General features: G+C 44.6%; 1 protein-coding gene across 4 annotated transcripts in view; it reads left to right on the top strand.

The window, feature by feature from the left end:
- The window catches only part of LOC141133431 (venom factor-like), a 681,995-nt gene that overhangs the window by 495,776 nt on the left and 167,386 nt on the right, over positions 1 to 18,833 (top strand). For all 4 annotated transcript variants that reach the window (XM_073622818.1, XM_073622817.1, XM_073622816.1 and 1 more), the window contains 2 exons: positions 13,082 to 13,172; positions 13,851 to 13,902. In XM_073622818.1, the coding sequence (XP_073478919.1) occupies positions 13,082 to 13,172; positions 13,851 to 13,902 (143 nt within the window). The remainder of the gene's footprint in view (positions 1 to 13,081; positions 13,173 to 13,850; positions 13,903 to 18,833) is intronic.

Genomic DNA, 18,833 nt, shown 5'->3' with positions numbered 1-18,833 from the left:
CAGGGCCGCCGCCGGGTGCAGCAAGATGGCCGCCGCTCCATGGACTAGGCCGAAGCCGCGGCCTGTCCTACAAGCAGTCCCCGGGTGGGGAGATCCGGTGATCGCGGCCGCGGATGGCACTCCAAAAGGCTAGATTACCTCGATGGCCAGTCAGGGAACAGAACAGGCTTGCTGATCACTGCAGTCAGGTTAGGATCGCCCGGATTTCAGCAGGATTGTGTTGTAAAAGTATGGGCAAGCGGAGCTCTTCCTAAACACGTCCTACCCCATCACTCTCCAGGCCACGCCCCAATGAAACACATCTTAGAGACTTTGAAACCCTGCATTTCTCCCGCCTCACCAATCCAGACAGGGGGTTCCTATGTGCAGGACTTTAGGCTGCACACTGGATGCTGTTGGTGGCCAGTGATTGGCTAGTGTTTGGGAGCAGCAACTGAGGAGCAAGGGAACAGCAGTGCGGCATTAAGTCGCGGATGAAATCGCATATGAAAGTCAACTAAGGAATGTTAAATAAATTTGAACATAAGTAAAATTACCGTATTTATCGGCGTATAACACGCACAGGCATATAACACGCACATTCATTTTAAGAGGGAAGTTTCAGAAAAAAACCTTAGATTTTAAATAAGGAAATCTGAAGCAAAATAAGGGTCGGTGCCCATCTGCAGCCTCACCATTGCCTTCAATGCAGCATCCTCACCATTGCCACCATTGCAGCCTGATCAATGCCCACCTGCAGTCTAGAGGGGACAGAGAGGGGGCCAGGACGAGCGCTGACAGATTACATACAGTGAGAATCTCCTATGATAGACAGAACAGTGTTCCAATGGCAAACCAGGGGGAGGGACTTTCTAATACAGAGGCTGCCAAGTAAACAGGAGATTCTCACTGTATGTAATCTGACAGCGCTCGTCCCGCCCCCTCCCTGTCCCCTCCGAGGCAGCTAAAATTAAAGTATTGGCGTATAACACGCACACACTATTTGCACCCAATTTTCATGGTGAAAAAGTGAGTGTTATACGCCAATAAATACAGTAAGTTAAATGGACTGACTATAAAAGACCTTTGCATACCCATACCAGCCTTAGTCTGTCCCCTAAACTGGAAATATCTTTGTGTGTGCAGAAATGCACCAGCTAACTAACTGTGAAGTCTGTGCGAATAAAAACACAATGAATGTGTGAGTCATAAACAAAAATGAAATTATCCACTGCTTTGTATATAAAAGTATAATCCTTGAATGATATATAAACTGAAAGAGGACCGGAAGCTAAAAGGAATCAGCTGACAGGTCTCAGAGGTAACTTAAATACGCAGAGGGGCTACTTGAACTGTCGGATGAGTATATAAATCACAGATCAATTGGGACGACTGGGGATCCTCCCCCAAACCCTCTCCTTACCTTCTCCTTCTTGAGGGGCTGACGGCCTCCAATAAGCTCTGAAATAGCTCTACACAGCTGATTATTGATCACTACTCTGTCTGTCTTGACCTTAATGCATTAATAGTCCAGGAAATCTGAGAAGCAGTAGAGGTGTGGATCCTCTCTAGAAGACATTAAATGATTTTATGATTATATGAAAAGTCTCCTCTTTAATGCCTGTTCGGAAAACTGTTGGAAGAAAGGGCAAGAGAAGAACCCTGAAAAGAACTAGAGAGAGAAGACACAAGTTACACATGAGGAACCACATTGGTGTTGCATATCGGATGCCCAAAGACGTTGGTAAGAAGTAACCACAGTTTAAAGGAGAAACTAACCTGGGGAGGAAAAAAACAGTAAATAAAAATACCAGTATGAGAGGCAGAACCATAACACGGACTGAGCCCAAAGCCCTAAAGGAGAGCTTAAATATGAGCATGATCTAGAAATATCCAACAAAAGACGGAAGTCCAAAAAGTCCGGGATCTGAAAAACAACAACAGGCGACTAAAGAAAAGAAAAAAGACCCTGGGAAAAAGAAAGGAGAAGCACAGTGTCAGAGAACCTGTCAGACTTGTACGTAGCAGACAGGTGAGCCCGATGTAGCAGGGGGAGGCCTCCCTTACGTATCTGGTTACCGGCCCCTGGTAGTATGGACAGGAGGCACGGGAGCACAGAGCGGTATGAGAGCCTACCGGGTAGCTGCAGGAAGATCCCGGTAAAGATGGTTATGGAGATCACCAGTCAACTGAAGCACAGGCAGTGGATGCAGAGCAGGAGTGGAGCGGGTTGGTCGGGTCACAGGCAGAGGTCGGCAGCAGGCGGGCAACGCAGTACAGAGGAGCAGGCAGGTTCGTAGTCAGGACGGTCCAGGATCAGTGGCAGGCAACAAATAAGGAGGATCAGAGACAGGCCGGTGGTCAGGAGATCGGGAACAATAGGAAACAGGAAGCAGGAAGCAGGTGCAGGGATACAGGGAGCTGAAGATCGGACAGCACCGAGCCCCCTGTGCAGATGGCCTAAATAGGCAGGTTGGCGCCAAACACCGGGCGCGCGCGCCCGCCGATGCACGCCCCCACACACGCGAACGCGCCCGCACACCGGCACCCGCGGCGGTGCGCACGGGAACGCACGCGCGCCAACGCGTCCCAACGCACCGCGATGCCCACCAACAGCGCATCTGCCCAAGGGAACTCTCTGACAGTGCCCCCCCCCTCAAGGGCAGCCTCCGGATGTCCAACTGTGCCAATTTGGAAGTGTGGGTACTCCTAAAAGACCTCAGAAGCTCTTTGGCATGTAAGTTGCCCTCTGGCTCCCAGGAGTTGTCCTCTGGTCCGTACCCCCTCCATTTGATCAAATACTGCAACTGGTTGCGTCTTTTCCTGCAATCCAAAATAGCCTCCACCTCGAATTCTTCCTTGCTATCGACAATTATGGGTTCTGGTGGGTCAGTACTTCGACCAGCAAAAGTGTTGGGTACAACAGGTTTTAACAATGAAATGTGAAAGACCGGATGAATCTTCAAAGTACTAGGTGGATTGAGTTCGTAGGCCACATTGTTAATCCTCTTCTTGACTGCGAACGGACCCAAGAATTTGGGGCCCAATTTCCTTGAAGGGCAAGCCATTCTTATATTGGTCGTGGATAACCAAACCTGGTTGCCAGTTTCCAGGATGAGCTCTTCCCGCCTCTTCCTGTCAAAGATCTTTTTATTATACTCTTGGGTCTTAGCCATGGTGTCCTGCAAGAGTTTGTTGTTAGAAAGAAAGAAGTCCATGGTCTCAGAGACCGCAGGGATCGCACATTCAGGTAAAGACCTGGGCAGAAAGGACGGGTGGAATCCGTAATTGGCAAAAAACGGTGTTTGCTTAATGGCCGAATGTAAAGAGTTGTTATAGGAGAACTCAGCGATTGGCAGCAGAGAGACCCAGTTGTCCTGAGAGAAAGATGAAAAACAACGGAGATATTGCTCCAAAGTTTGATTAGTTCTCTCCGTCTGCCCATTAGTCTGGGGATGGTAAGCGGAGGAGAGTGCCAGCTCAATTTCCAGGGAGTTACAGAGAGCCTTCCAGAACCGAGAGGTGAACTGAACACCACGATCAGATATGATGTTCGATGGGACTCCGTGCAACCTGACAATCTCTTTAATGAAGACCCTTGCTGTCTCCATGGCCGAAGGCGTGCCCTTCATCGGCAGGAAGTGAGCCATCTTGGTTAACCTGTCTATGACGACAAAGATGGTAGAGAAGCCCTCTGACTGGGGAAGCTCTACAATGAAATCCATTGATATCATCTTCCACGGTCTTTCCGGGATGGGTAATGGTTTTAACAGACCCCAGGCTCTAGTCCAGCTATTCTTGTTCCGGGCACAGGTGGTACAAGATTCTACATAGTTCTTGCAGTCGTTCACTAACAAAGGCCACCAAAATGTGCGCTGCACTAACTCCGTTGTCTTCAGCACACCGAAATGTCCAGCCATCTTATGATCATGGCAGAGCTCCAGCACTGCCACCCTCAAATCTTCAGGGACTACGATTTTACCCTTGTGCCAAAAAAGACCATCCTGGGCCCTCACCACCTCTCCGGAACTTGGGGTCCAATTTAAGGAAGCTTGTTTTATGCGGGATAACAGATTCACTTGGAGCAAAAGAAAGTTTCCGGATGGAAGAATGGTGTCCGGATGCTCAGGTTTGCCGGAATCAGGGAACATACGAGAAAGAGCATCCGGCTTGGTATTCTTGGAACCAGGTCTGTACGTTATATGAAACTGAAATCTGGACAAAAATAGAGCCCATCTTGCTTGTCGAGGTTTCAGTCTTTTGGCAGTTCGGAGATACTCCAGATTTTTGTGGTCCGTATAGATCAGGATAGGGTGTGCTGCACCCTCCAGTAAATAACGCCACTCCTCCAAAGTGGATTTAATGGCCAGAAGCTCCCGATCGCCAACATCATAATTTCTCTCCGCTGAAGAGAGTTTGCGGGAGAAAAAGGCCACTGGGTAGAGAAGGGCCTTTGGGCCTTGCCGTTGGGACAGAACAGCTCCGACTGCGACCTCCGAAGCGTCCACTTCAAGCACGAATGGTAGAGCAGGATCCGTGTGTTTTAAGATTGAAGCGGAGGTGAACAGCTCCTTGAGTTTTTCGAAGGCAGATTGTGCCTCAGGGGACCACTGGAATCGATTCCCTTGTCTGGTTATTTCAGTGATGGGGGCAATTATTGTAGAGAAGCCCCTAATGAACTTCCTGTAAAAGTTCGAAAAGCCGATGAACCTTTGAACCCCTTTTTTATCGGAGGGAGCGGGCCACTCCAGAATGGCTGATACTTTCTGCGGATCCATTTTTATACCATCAACAGAAATGATTAGGCCCAAAAACTGGATGCTTTGAAGTTCGAATTGGCATTTTTCTGGTTTAGCATAAAGTCCATGCTGCCTGAGATGAGCTAACACAGTTCTGACATGCCTGCGATGATCTGAGACTGAGGAGGAAAAGATCAGGATATCATCTAAATAGACAATAACATATAGATCCAGGAAGTCACGGAAAATGTCGTTGACAAAATGGTGGAACATAGCAGGTGCGTTGCACAGACCGAAGGGCATGACAAGGTATTCATAATGTCCGAATCTGGTGCGAAAAGCTGTCTTCCACTCATCTCCTTCTCAAATGCGGATCAAGTTGTAGGCACCACGGAGATCTAACTTGGTAAAGATTACTGCGGATCCTAATCTCTGGAAGAGTTCGGGCACTAAAGGTAGAGGGTAACGGTTCTTGATTGTTACTTTGTTCAATTCCCTATAATCGATACAAGGACGCAAGGAATGGTCCTTTTTCTCCACAAAGAATATACCAGCCCCGGCCGGAGAGGTATATGGGCGGATAAACCCTTTCTTCAGGTTCTCGTCGATGTATATTTTTAGAGTATCCAACTCCTGCTCTGTCAGTGGGAAAATCCTTCCAAAGGGAACTTCTGCTCCAGGTAATAGTTCGATTGGGCAATCTTAAGGCCTGTGAGGAGGTAAGGCCTCTGCTCCTTTTTTGCTAAAGACGTCCAGAAAGTCCCAATAGGGTGCAGGGACCACCTGTTGAAGCTCGGATTCGGTGTCTAAACAGAGTAATTGGGTAGACTCAGCAGAATTTGTATGTAAGCAGTGTTGTCGGCAGTAATCAGAAAAGAACTTCACTTCTCCACTGGACCAGTCAATGCTGGGGTTATGGGCCTGTAACCATGGCATCCCCAATATGATGGGAAAAAGGGGAGAGGAGATGGCATCCAGGCGCAGAAGTTCTTGATGGTTAGAGCCCATGGTGGCTAACAAAGGAATGGTTTCCTGCGTGACAGGGCCGGAGCGAAGAGAGGAGCCATCCGCGAGATGTACCGAGAGTCCCCGGACTTTGGACTGGAGAGGAATGTGATGGTTGGCAGCGAAGGTCAGGTCAATAAAACAGCTGCAGGCTCCTGAATCAATGATGACTGTAGCTGGAATAATCTTTCCTGGAAGCTGTAGGGTGATAGAAAGAGCAAGATGATTAACAGGTTTAGAGAAAGCAGGTGCACAAATTGAAGAGATGGGCAGCGACTTAAGCGACTTACGTGTCTTGTTTGGGCAAGACCTCACGTAATGTCCAGGCTCCCCACAGTACATGCAGAGATTGTTAACTCTTCGGCGTTGGCGTTCTTCTGGATCGAGAGATGGGTGGAATAGCCCGAGTTGCATTGGTTCGGAGGTATCTGGAACCGGTGTGGCCGGTGCCGGGAAGGACTGGATGGGAGAGCTTGGAACCTTGGGTAGCATCCAGGTAGGGCGGAATTGGCTGGTAGACCTCTCGGAGCGACGCTCTCTGAGGCGTCGGTCGATCTGGATAGCCAGATTGATGAGTTCATCCAAGGTTTGGGGTACACCGACCCGTGCTAACTCGTCCTTTAGGGGATCAGACAACCCCATGTGGAATTGATAACGTAAAGCCGCATCATTCCAACCAGTGTCGGAGCTCCACCGCCTAAATTCCACCACATAGTCCTCTGCGGCTCTACGCCCCTGTTGAAGGGCGTGTAGGGTGGCTTCAGCAGTCGCTGTCACCTGGGGATCCTCATACAACTGGGACATGACAGTGAAAAAAGCATCAAGGTCGTCCAGTGCTCCAGATTTCTGTTCCAGGAGGTAGTGAGCCCAGGTCTGTGGTTCACCAGACAAGAGGGAGATCACAAAGCCCACCTTGGTCGCCTCCAAGGAAAAAGTGCGAGGTTGCAGGACAAAGTATAGCTCGCAGGCATTGCGGAAGGCCCGAAATTTACTGCGGTCCCCAGCAAATCTTTCGGGTACGGGTACCTTAGGCTCTGGAGGTAGCATAACTACTGAGGGCGCAGATGGCGCTCCGGCCGATGAAGCAGCTTGTGGACGGGTTGGAGCTGACAGGACCTGGACTTGTTCTTCCAACCTTGTGTAGCCTTCCTGGAGGCTCTTCACAGCTTGCGTGAGACCCGCCAGGTGTCTACACAGTTCCTCCATGGGGGAGGTTCCCTGCTCGGGCTCGGACATGGCTGTCTGATACTGTCAGACTTGTACGTAGCAGACAGGTGAGCCCGATGTAGCAGGGGGAGGCCTCCCTTACGTATCTGGTTACCGGCCCCTGGTAGTATGGACAGGAGGCACAGGAGCACAGAGTGGTATGAGAGCCTGGCGGGTAGCTGCAGGAAGATCCCGGTAAAGATGGTTATGGAGATCACCAGTCAACTGAAGCACAGGCAGTGGATGCAGAGCAGGAGTGGAGCGGGTTGGTCGGGTCACAGGCAGAGGTCGGCAGCAGGCGGGCAACGCAGTACAGAGGAGCAGGCAGGTTCATAGTCAGGACGGTCCGGGATCAGTGGCAGGCAGCAAACAAGGAGGATCAGAGACAGGCCGGTGGTCAGGAGATCGGGAACAACAGGAAACAGGAAGCAGGTGTGGGGATACAGGGAGCTGAAGATCGGACAGCACCGAGCCCCCTGTGTAGATGGCCTAAATAGGCAGGTTGGCACCAAACACCGGGCGCGCGCGCCCGACGACGCGCGCCCCCGCACACACGCACGCGCCCGCACACCGGCACCCGCGGCGGCGAGCACGGGAACGTGCGCGCCAACGCGCCCCAACGCACCGCGATGCCCACCAACAGCGCATCTGCCCAAGGGAACTCTCTGACAGAACCATTACAAACGCTCGTTTCCCTGTGCCAGCCAGACGTGCGGCACGAACGTGTGAACCCCGGACCAGGCACGCACGTTAGTGCTCTCATACGAACGAGTGCACGTCGGCGTGGGCACGTCCGCACGCCAACGAATCACAGCACAGGGCGCCCTATTTAAAGGATCAGCATACTAGTATCAGTGCTGGATTGTCTCAGCTAGTTCCTGTATCCTTGATTGCTGTTTGATTGAACCTTGATCCTGAAACCTTGGCCTTCCTGACTACTCTTTTGGATTATCCCTGCAACTCTGCTTACTTCTGCTTCCTGTACCGAACCCGGCTTGAACTTCTGACCACGGCTCTGTCTTCCGATCTTGTACCTCTCTGCCAGGCCATTGCCAACCTCCGCTAGCCCCTGACTACGAACCTGCCTATCGATTGTGTACCTTCCTGCCAGCATGTTGCCGACTCCTGCTTGTTCCCGACCTTGCAAGTTCTCCTGTTGGACTTTCCTGAACCAATCCAGGATCAACATCTCACCAGCACCTCTAAGGCTCCGGTGTTCCTGATCCTGCCAACAGGCACCTGCACCCTTCCATTGCCCTAGCAGTCCTGTCTCCACCTCCAGGGGTGTTAGGACCGGAACCGTGCAAGAGGGCACCCCCGTCATTTCAGACTCCACAGTAAGGTACGTGACACACAGGATAAATCTAGAACAGATACCATGATGGAAAGGGAAGCAGAAATAAGTAAAATGGATAAACAAAGTACCAATGCTCAAATGCCAACTAAATCAGAAATAACAGATATGTTTGCAAGATTAGAGAACGAATTAAGAACGAAAAGCAAGCTCTAGAAATAAAAGAGTTAAAAATGCAAGTCAAAACCCTGCAAACTGGTCAAAGAGAAATGCTATACAAACTGGAAAATCAAGAAAACCAAAGCAGACGTCAGAATTTATGGGTTAGGGCGCTCCCAGAAGATAGAGGAGAAGAGTTGAAAAAAATAATGCATAAAATATTTAACCCCCTCCTAGATAGAAGAGAGGAGGAAGAATTAAAGATAGATCGAGTACATAGGATTAGGAAACCTCCAAACCTAAATGTAGAAGTACCAACTATACGAACATAAAGCAGAGATTTGGAAAAGATTAAGAGAGCGTCATCATTAAAGTATGAGGGTGTGGACCTCCAAGTTTTCACAGACCTATCAGCAGAAACACTGGCTAGAAGAAGGCTCCTCAAACCACTACCGGAACAAATGAGAACTGCTAACATTAAATATAGCTGGGATTTCCCGGCATCTTTAATAGCCCAGAAAGAAGGCAGATCTGTGTTATTAAAATAGCCTGAGGACTTGCAGGACTTCTGCAAGAAAATGGATATCCCAACCTTGGATATCCCAGGCTGGTCAGAAGGAGGAAGACCTCTGGGAGAAGAAGGGCAATGGCATAAATTGCAGAAAGTTGCAAGAAGAACTTAAGGTTCAAAGACAACGATGAGACTGCCCAAGTCAGTTTTGGGGAGACGGAGTGAAGAAAGTCCCGGGGTGGGGGGGTGCGGGGGAGAGAGGGAGAGGATGAGAATGGAGAAGTGGTGGGACTGGATTACTAGGAAACCTGGACTATCTTCGGGGCAACTGGTCTGTCCCCCCGCCTAGTGGGGGGACGGAGGTTGGCGGCCATGGTCAGAGTTACACCCTAAGATAGGAGATTCGCAGGAGGGAAGTTGAGAGGGACTCCACTTGTGAGTCAGGAGCTGGAAAGTGGCTAGGGGTGGGAGGGATGGAGGGAGATGAGGGAGGGGGGAGGAGGGGGGAGGAGGGTAGTGGTTGGAGGGTGGATGGGAGGACAAACTTAGACCCCTTAAAAAACAGCTGAAAACATAAACATAGATCCCTCTTCTATGAAAATAGGTAGTAAATAATTAAACCATGACAACAATTAATCTATTGACTTACAACGTACAAGGGCTAAATAAACCAACAAAAAGGCATAATATTTTGAACGAGATTGAGCATTATAGGGTGGTCTTTTTTAAAGAGATACAACTATCTCATGAAACAAATGTGAAGCTATACTCCCAATAATTTCCAATGTGGTACTATGGGGACTCGATGACAAATAAGGCAAAGGGGGTAACAATTGGAATAGGTAGAGGGGTTCGGTTTTCTTTGGAGGATAGATTAACAGACCTAGAGGGAAGATTTCTCTTCCTGTAGGGGAAGTTGCTAGGAATGGAGTGCACATTAGCAAATATATACTGTCCCAATAGAAGTCCAACGGGCTATTTGGGCGAAGTCCTGGGAAGGCTGTTGGAATTCAAAAAAGGGAAAATGATTATAGCGGGAGATTTGAACTTTTGTATGGATCTGAAACAAGACAGTATGTCCCGTGTACAGGGGACAAGGAACACTCGACAGAAATTACATCATTATCAGTTAGTGGACGTGTGGAGAATACAACATCCCAGGATACGGGACTATTCGTTCTACTCCCCTTGTGCACGGGACATATACTAGGATCGATTACTGGTTGATCGAACATAGGATGCTAGACATGATAATATCCACAAACATAGAAATAACCACACTATCAGACCATGCACCATTGACCATGAAAATAAAGATACCAGAGGCCCAGAGACAGGAGTATTCATGGAGGTTAAATGAGGACCTCCTGGATAAACAAGGCGAAGAAATAATAAAAAAGGAGTTAGAACAATAATTCAAGTTAAATGAAACCAATGAGATTGCAAATAATACCTTGTGGGAGGCCCATATAAGGGGAATCCTGATCTTTTTTGGAGCCAGGAAAAAGAAGGAAAGAACAAAAAAGAGAGAAAAATGATTAGAAGAAATATACCCACTAGAGCAAGGGCATAAAAAATATAGAGGGCAAGATCAGGTATTGTCTCAAGAACTGGTAATAAAGATGGATGAATTAAAAGAACTATTAGAGCAGGAAATGAAAAAAACTTTCAATAAAATTTCAAAAGAAAGATATCAATGGGGGAATAGGATGTTAAGGAAAAAAAAAATCAATAAACTTTATAGAAAAAATACAAAACAAAAAAGGGGAAATGATTCATAATACAAAGGATATAGCGATGGTCTTTCGAGACTTTTATGAGTTGCTATACTCAGTCAATCAGAAAGGACAATGGGAAGTAGGGTAATTAGAGAGAATTAAAGAATATTTGAAAAAACCTAAGACCCTCCTGATAATGGAAGAAAGAGCAATTTCTCTTGAAACACCTATAACAGCAGAGGAGATTGATCGGGTATTAAAAGAATCAGCACCAGGTAAAAGTCCAGGGCCAGAACGGCTTTACGACGTCTTATCTAAAAAAAATTAAAGAAATTTTGACCTCAAAATTGTGTACATACATGAATGGGTTGGCAACGAGGTATGAGATGAGTAAAGAAGCCTTATTGGCATCAATTACAATTATACCAAAAGAAGGTAAAGATAGTACCATGTGTCCAAATTATAGACCTATATCACTGTTAAATGCGGACACAAAACTGTTTGCGAAAGTACTAGCAACAAGCATGAAAGATCTAATGTCTGAGCTAGTTCATCCCGACCAAGTAGGCTTCATCCCAGGTAGAGAGGGGAGGGATAACGGGGTAAGAACGCTCTTATTACTTCAAAAAATAAGAGAGGGGAGGATCCCCGGTATACGTCTGTTGATCGATGCCGAAAAGGCGTTCGACAGAGTAGACTGGGGATTCATGATGAACACACTGGAAATTATGGGGTTAACCCAAGGATGATGCAGTGGATACAAACATTATATAAAGGCCCCCACAGCAACTATAAAAGTGAATGGAACATTGTCAACCCCCTTTAAAATGCATAACGGGATGAGACAAGGATACCCCCTGTCTCCGCTACTGTTCGTGCTGGTGCTGGAACCCCTTCTGGTGACGATACGGGGCAGCGCACATAGGGGGTTTCAAGGTCGGTGAAGAGGAGCATAAATTAGCTGAATTTGCAGGTGATGTACTATTCTATATATCAAACCCCCAAATTTCAATGCCTAACCTCTTGAAAGTACTAAAGGAATATGGAGATCTTTTTTAAGATTAACCCTGGTAAATCTGAGATATTAAATATAAACGTGAATCCAAAAGATGAACACAGTTTACAGCAAGAGTTCCCAGTCCCATGGAGGAAGACGGAAATAAAGTACCTAGGGATAAAATTAACGGCATCTCTGGGGAAAATATATCAAGCAAACTATATTCCATTGTTGGAGGAAATAAAAATAGAAATAAAGAGAATAGCAGCATGACCCCTATCATGGATTGGTCGGATCAATACTCTAAAGATGATAGTGCTACCCAAAAATCATGTACAAGTTTCAGATGCTCCCCATATACATACCCCCAGCATATTTTAGAGTCTTAAAAATTTTAATCACAAAACTAATATGGCAAAGTAAGAAACCTAGAATCGCTTTGGTAACTTTAAAGAAAGAAAAAAGTCAAGGTGGATTAAATGTACCAGATTTCAAAAAGTACTATGAGGTGGTTCTATTAACACAAATGGTGGAATGGGCTAAATTGAATAACGAGAAAAGGTGGGTGAAGATTGAGCACATAATGGATAATACACAATTAGGTAGAAATATATGGACACCACCAAAATATAGGGCACTAGGAGAAAATACACACACACTGACACGGATAGTATTTAGGCTTTGGAACCTGCTACACCCGCAAAATAAATGGGAATATAATTCACCATTGATGGCAATAAAAGGAAAATGGGGGCTATGGTATTGGAAATAATGTCTGTTAATGTACATCCCTATTTGAAGGGAAAGTTTTTTGTTTATTGAGCAATATTGAAAAATAAAGATTAAAAAAAAAGAACATGGGGACATGACCTCAAACTAGCAGAAGGAAAGTTCAAAACTAATCTTAGAAAGTGTTATTTTGCTGAGAGAGTAGTTGGTGGTTGGAGTAGACTTCCAGCAGATATAGCGAGTCAGTCATACAATAACTATCAACAGACCTATAGTCAGACAAAAAATGGGGCAAAAATCACTATTCTATGTTTCCAAACAATATCTAAAACACTTTGAAAAATAAAGAAACTTTATCTGACAATAAGAGTGATATGCCACTTTCTTCCTTAGAAAGAAGCTTTGGGCATTTGTACAAAAATTAAAAGTCAAAAGCTACAAATACTGTAGTTGAAGAATTTTAATAATCATATGTAGGCAGGCGCAATCTATTTTCTCCATAGCAGGTGGTGGGAAAGTCAAGAAGAACATGGATCCTCTGTGATTTCCTGGGTAAATAGGGAAGCTATCCCATTGGATGTTTCTGCCCCATGTGACTCTAGGAGCCACAATTTCCACATTAACAGTTTTTGTCATTTTTTTGACAAGACTAGACAGTGCAAAGGAGAATTGATTCTACGTTTGTTAGTATGACTATTATAATTCCCCAAAACCATATCAACTAAATGTGTGTGTTTCTCTCAGGTCATGTCAGTGTATCATGCTATTTTGACAGAGAAAGAACAGCAATGCAAAAACTTTCATTTGACAATCGAGGTTAAAGAGGAACAGTATGGTAAGTGTGTCGCTTGGTGACATTTTACAGTCTTGATTTTGATATGCTGTGTAAGTGTTATCATAGATCTGAGCAGAGCTTGGAGTTAGGTCAAGAAAGGGTTTTAGAAGGGCTCTATGTTATTTGTAAAGTCCTGTGGAATGTCTTGGTCCTCTAAAAATCATTTAATATATTTCCTGCACTAATATACTGGCCAAGAGAATGATGAAGTGAAGTAAAACCCTATGCATGCACAATAACTTTTATGTCCTTGGCTGTATGCACATTTCACATATCAGCACCCTTATGCGTTACTCACCTTAAGATCCAGTGAGTGATCAGCAAAGGGGAGAAGACTGAGAACATGTTTCCTCCTGCCCTCAGCAAACGGATGATATTATTCTTCCAAGATGTTCTTCTCAGCCCTAGGCATAGTCACTTGAATGGAGTATACTTGTTGTTATATATTATGAACTGTCAAGAATTAACTCTTGGTTACTTACAAGGTGTATGTGTGTAAAGGGCCCTATACTTGTTACTAAAGTTACTAAAAGAAGCAAAAAACGTACAATTCTTTATTTAACATACAGTAGGATATTACCTCTCTAAACTCATCACAAATCAGCAAAACAAGAAGTTACTTCCTAATATAAAAAATTGTGGATGGAGTCATTGTACTTAATATATATTTCCTTACAGTTAAGAGACCAGAAGGGGCTATTTCGACTATCTCATTTGAGATCTGTGCAAGGTATGAATATTCTTACATGATGCTTTTAACCACTAAACCACCGCCCACCATCATATGACGGCGGGACGAGGCTTCTGTTGTTCTGGGAGGACGTCATATGACGTCCTCGCCCTCCCGAGCCACTAGGGGGCGCCCGCTGCGTCGCTCGGGACCCAGTGCGCGTGCCCGGCGGCCGCGATGTCCACCGGGCACCCGCGATTGCCGGGTAACAGAGCAGGAGCGTGGATCTGTGCATGTAAACACAGATCCACGTCCTGTCAGAGAGGAGAGGAGACCGACGGCGTGTCCCTTGTACATAGGGACAGCGATCGGTCACCTCCCCCAGTCAGTCCCCTCCCCCCACAGTTAGAATCACCTCCTTAGGTCATACATTAACCCCTCGAGCGCCCCCTAGTGTTAACCCCTTCCCTGCCAGTCACATTTACACAGTAATCAATGCAATTTTATAGCATTGATCGCTGTATAAATGTGAATGGTCCCAAAAATGTGTCAAAAGTGTCCGATGTGTCCGCCGCAATATCGCAGTCACAATAAAAATTGCAGATCGCTGCCATTACTAGTAAAAAAATAAATAAATAATAAAAATGCTATAAATCTATCCCCTATTTTGTAGACGCTATAACTTTTGCGCAAACCAATCAATATACGCTTATCGCAATTTTTTTTTACCAAAAATATGTAGAAGAATACATATCGGCCTAAACTGAGGAAAAAATTTGTTAAAAAAAAAAAAAATTGGATATTTATTATAGCAAAAAGTAAAAAATATTGTGTTTTTTCAAAATTGTCCTTCTTCTTTTGTTTATAGCGCAAAAAATAAAAACCGCAGAGGTGATCAAATACCACCAAAAGAAAGCTCTATTTGTGGGGAAAAAATGATAAAAATTTAATTAGGGTGCAGTGTAACATGACCGCGCAATTGTCATTCAAAGTGTGACAGCGCTGAAAACTGAAAAATGGCTTGGGCAGGAAGGGGGTGTAAGTGCCCTGTATTGAGGTGGTTAAACAATCCAGCAGGATTCTTTTAAAATAACAAATAGTTGAAATTACCTACAGAAAGTCATAATTTTCCCGCTTAGTGCTCCTGAGGCAGGAGGGAGGTACAAATTGAAAGTCTAAGGGTGCCTTAGAGGGGCTTTACTTGCTTGGGAATCTTGGCTTGCATAGACATGACAAATGTAACTGATTCTCTACCTCTGACAATTTTGATCTGGTGTGGGAAGGGCACTGTTTTTTTTTTTCATTTTCTAACTGATTGTGCAAGATAGAAAACTGACTTACAGCTCAGTTTCTCCCACTTTCCACCATATTTCTGGTATTCAGTGGATTTTCAAAAATAAAGATATAAAACTGATTACATAGATAGGCTGCAGGGTAATTATGTTAATATTTGCTCTCGGGCTCAGGGGAACCTCTAAGGTTAGCAAGGCCACCGCCTACTTATGACTGGAATTGCTTTGGCTCCTTTTTTTTAAGCCACTGTTAGAGTCTGCAGAATTGTGACTGCAAAGTCTATACAATTCCCTTTCTTAGCTTTTCTATTGCATTTCTATACTTTCATTTTTTGCTTTCTTATTTTTTTTCCTTTCCCCCTTTTTTTTCTTCCTATTGCCTATTCTTTTTTTTTTTTCCTTTCATGTTCTTCCCTTTCCTCTCTGTCCCTTGCCTTACTCTTTCCTTTCCTCTTCTTTCATTTATCTTCGCTTTACACTTTTTTTTCACTTTCATTTGCCTTCTCTTTTCCCTCTATTTTCATTGTTTCCCTCTACATTCCTTTTACTTCTCTTTCCTTTCACTTCTCCTTCCTTTCCCTTTCCTTTGCTTTACTTCTTTGTCTATTCTTGCATTTTTCTTCTATTTCCTTTCCCTTCTCCATTCCTTTACTTTTCTTTGTCTTTCCTTGCCTTTTTCCTTTACCTTTCCCATTTGTGTGCTTTTCTTTGCATTTTCCTTTTATTTCCTTTCCCCTTTCTTCATTTTCCCTTTTCTTTTGTCACTTCTTTCCTTTGTCTCTCCTTGCCCTTTCTTCTATTTCCTTTCCCTCTCCCATTCCTTTGTTTTATTGTATATTTGTTTATTGTATAATATTTATTATTTGTGTTATTTGTCTTTCCTTGGCTCCTTTTCCCTTTCTTCCCCTCCCCTTTCCTTTGTCACCTCCTTCCTTTGAATTTCCTTGCTTTTTCTTCTATATCCTTTCCTATTCCTTTTCTTTATCTTGCCTTGCCTTTTTCTTCTAGTTTCCCTTTCTTCCTTTCCTTTGCTGCCTCTTTCCTTTTTATTATATTTCCTTTCCTGTTTTACTTTACCCTTTAGCTCCCTTTCCTTTCACTTTCATTTGAATTTTCGTTCCATTCTCCCTCTTTTGCTTCCCAACTTTTCTCTCTCTTCCCTTTCTTTACCCTTTCCTTTGTTTTGTTTTGTTATCTCTTTCCTTTGTGTTACCTTTCCCTTCTCTTCTATTTCATTCTCTTTCCTTTTGCTTTCATTTGCCTTCTCTTTCCATTCTATTTCCTTAGTTATCCTCAACATTCATTTCTCTTCTCTTTCCCTTCACTTCCCCTTCCTTTCCCTTTCTTTTGCTTTCCCGTGTTGCCTTTTTCCTTTGTCTTTCCATGCCCTGTTCTCTTCTATTTCCTTCTCTCTCCTTTCACTTTCTTTTACCTTCCCTTTCCATTTTATTTCCTTTGTTTCCATCTCCTTTCCTTTAACTTCCCTTTGCTTTCCTTTCTCATCGCTTTCTGTAAAGGTAAGGGTCAACTGGTCAAGTGCGCCCTCAAACCTTTTCCTTGCTCGAGCTGAACTTGGACATCAAAAAAGATCTTTCAATCGATTGGTTAAATCAAAACACCACACACAGTTGGATATCCAGAAATACAAATGTATTGTACCATTTCACATGTTATATAGGGCAACAATCATATAGGGCAACAATCATTTATCAGTAGGGGCAAACCAAGGGGCGGTCCCTTAGTTTATCCAATCACAAGAGTACAGGTATCACAAGCTTCATATCACAAGTTATATTTTATATGACATGTGTGTATTTGCATAATACTCTGCTCAATGACGCGCCTAAAAGTACCCAAAAATGTTCTTTGTCTAAATATACCTTTTTAGCTTGAATTCCGAGAAAATAAATAATATGGGAATAACCTTTTAAAGATAGTCTTGGGTCATATACCATTGGCTTTAGGCCAGATGTGCGGTGAGCTAACTAGCTAGTTCCCTTATATCTTCCTTGCTAGTAAATTTCCATTTTGACATTATAAAAGCCTTGCAACAGCATTTCATATAAAAAAAGTTCAAAAGTTATCTAAAGTATATAGTGAACCAAAGTGCAGCCATTTTCCTTACAATCCCTCCTTTGATCAGGGAGGATTTCATTCTCCCTGATCACTAATTCCCTAATTCTTGGAGTACCAGGTTTGTTCTGTGTGGAACATAGCCGTGGCTTCTTCAGGCTCAATGTAGAACATGGCCATGGTTTCCTTAAGCTCAGAGTCCGGTTTAATTTTTGCTGCAATGCCAGGAACTTTACTGGTGATGTAGAGTAGGAATTTGATAGTGGCATAAGTGGCGATACCCAGGAGTACTATCATGATCAGTATCATGCCTGCCTTTTTAAAGAATCCCATAACACTGTCCCAAAATGATCCAAACCATCCCCCAATTCCTGAGAGTGGGTTCCAAGAGTCTCCCAGCCTCCTCATTTGTGTTTGCAGTTTTGCTCTCTCCTGGTGTCCTTTAATTATATCATAATAGTCTGGTACCTCTAAATCTTCACTAGGTTTAGTTAAATTGTTCATTTATGTGCAACAGAGGCTTTTATCCCCTGTCACGTCACACAGCCCTGTCAGTACCATTATCATCCTCTCTTGACGCTGCTTGATTATTTCTTGTTTAAACAGGATTTTCCTCAATTCCTCATTGATGAAGCCCACATCGGTTGATGTTTTATTCATCCAGGAATCTACTAGTTCCCCAAACTCATCTACCTTTGTTAGTGCATTGTACATGCCTGCCCCACCCATGGAAGCAAATACCTTGTCCCACCAGGTTGTGACCCCTCTTTTGTGTCTCCCGAACTCTAAATGACCATGGGCTGGTATCATCTCAACAGGGGAGTCCCCGGGAGAAGCACCCATGAAAGGAATCATTTCTACCAGGGTGCACCATCCTGAGGTCTTTCTATCGAGGGGGTATGGGATGGTAGTGTGGCAGCAAAGACCGCAGCACACCATCCATCCGTGGGGCATATGAGGGGCGGGTACATCCCCAGGTGAATCTAGGTTGAACCTTAACCCCACTAGGCACATCCAATTCCCTATGGAAGGTGCCTCATCCTCACGCTCCTCCATCCATAAGCTATTCATATGTGTGCTGACGAGCCATGATTCTGTTACCGAGCTATTCCCTTTTATACAATTTGAAATATTGTAGGAGGACATATTTCCAATGCACTCATCAGGGTCTGATATGTTGTGTTTGAGAAGTCCCTCTATATCTAATGTCTCATTGGCTATGAGCATTAAATCCACCAGTGTAAAATTCACTACCGTGTCTCTGCAAAATCTGCCATTATACAAATCTTCACCTGCTCCATTAAGAAAACAAAATTGCGGACTCCTTGTGTACCCTGTAAAGAGAAGGGGTTTACTATTGGTCGTGATGCTCTCAGGGGGAATGGGTTGGGTGATGTTTAGCAACTGCTCTAGGGTCACTGGCCTTCCAACCATCGGAACTGAGTGTCGGCCAGTTCCCATATGGGAACAAACCCAGCATTCTGAATAATTCTGCTTCCTTGCGAAAGCATGCATCATTATGAAATGATGAGGAATTGAGTCTGGTACTGAGTAACTTTCAGGATCTAGCTGTGCCACGTTATTAATACTTTTAAAGTCTGGTCTTAGGAGTTCCCTTCTGGATTT

This window comes from Aquarana catesbeiana, linkage group LG03 (assembly GCF_042186555.1).
Source record: "Aquarana catesbeiana isolate 2022-GZ linkage group LG03, ASM4218655v1, whole genome shotgun sequence".
Lineage (NCBI taxonomy): Eukaryota > Metazoa > Chordata > Amphibia > Anura > Ranidae > Aquarana > Aquarana catesbeiana.
Note: the sequence above shows the minus strand (reverse complement) of the source record. Positions and strands in the feature narration are given on the sequence as shown.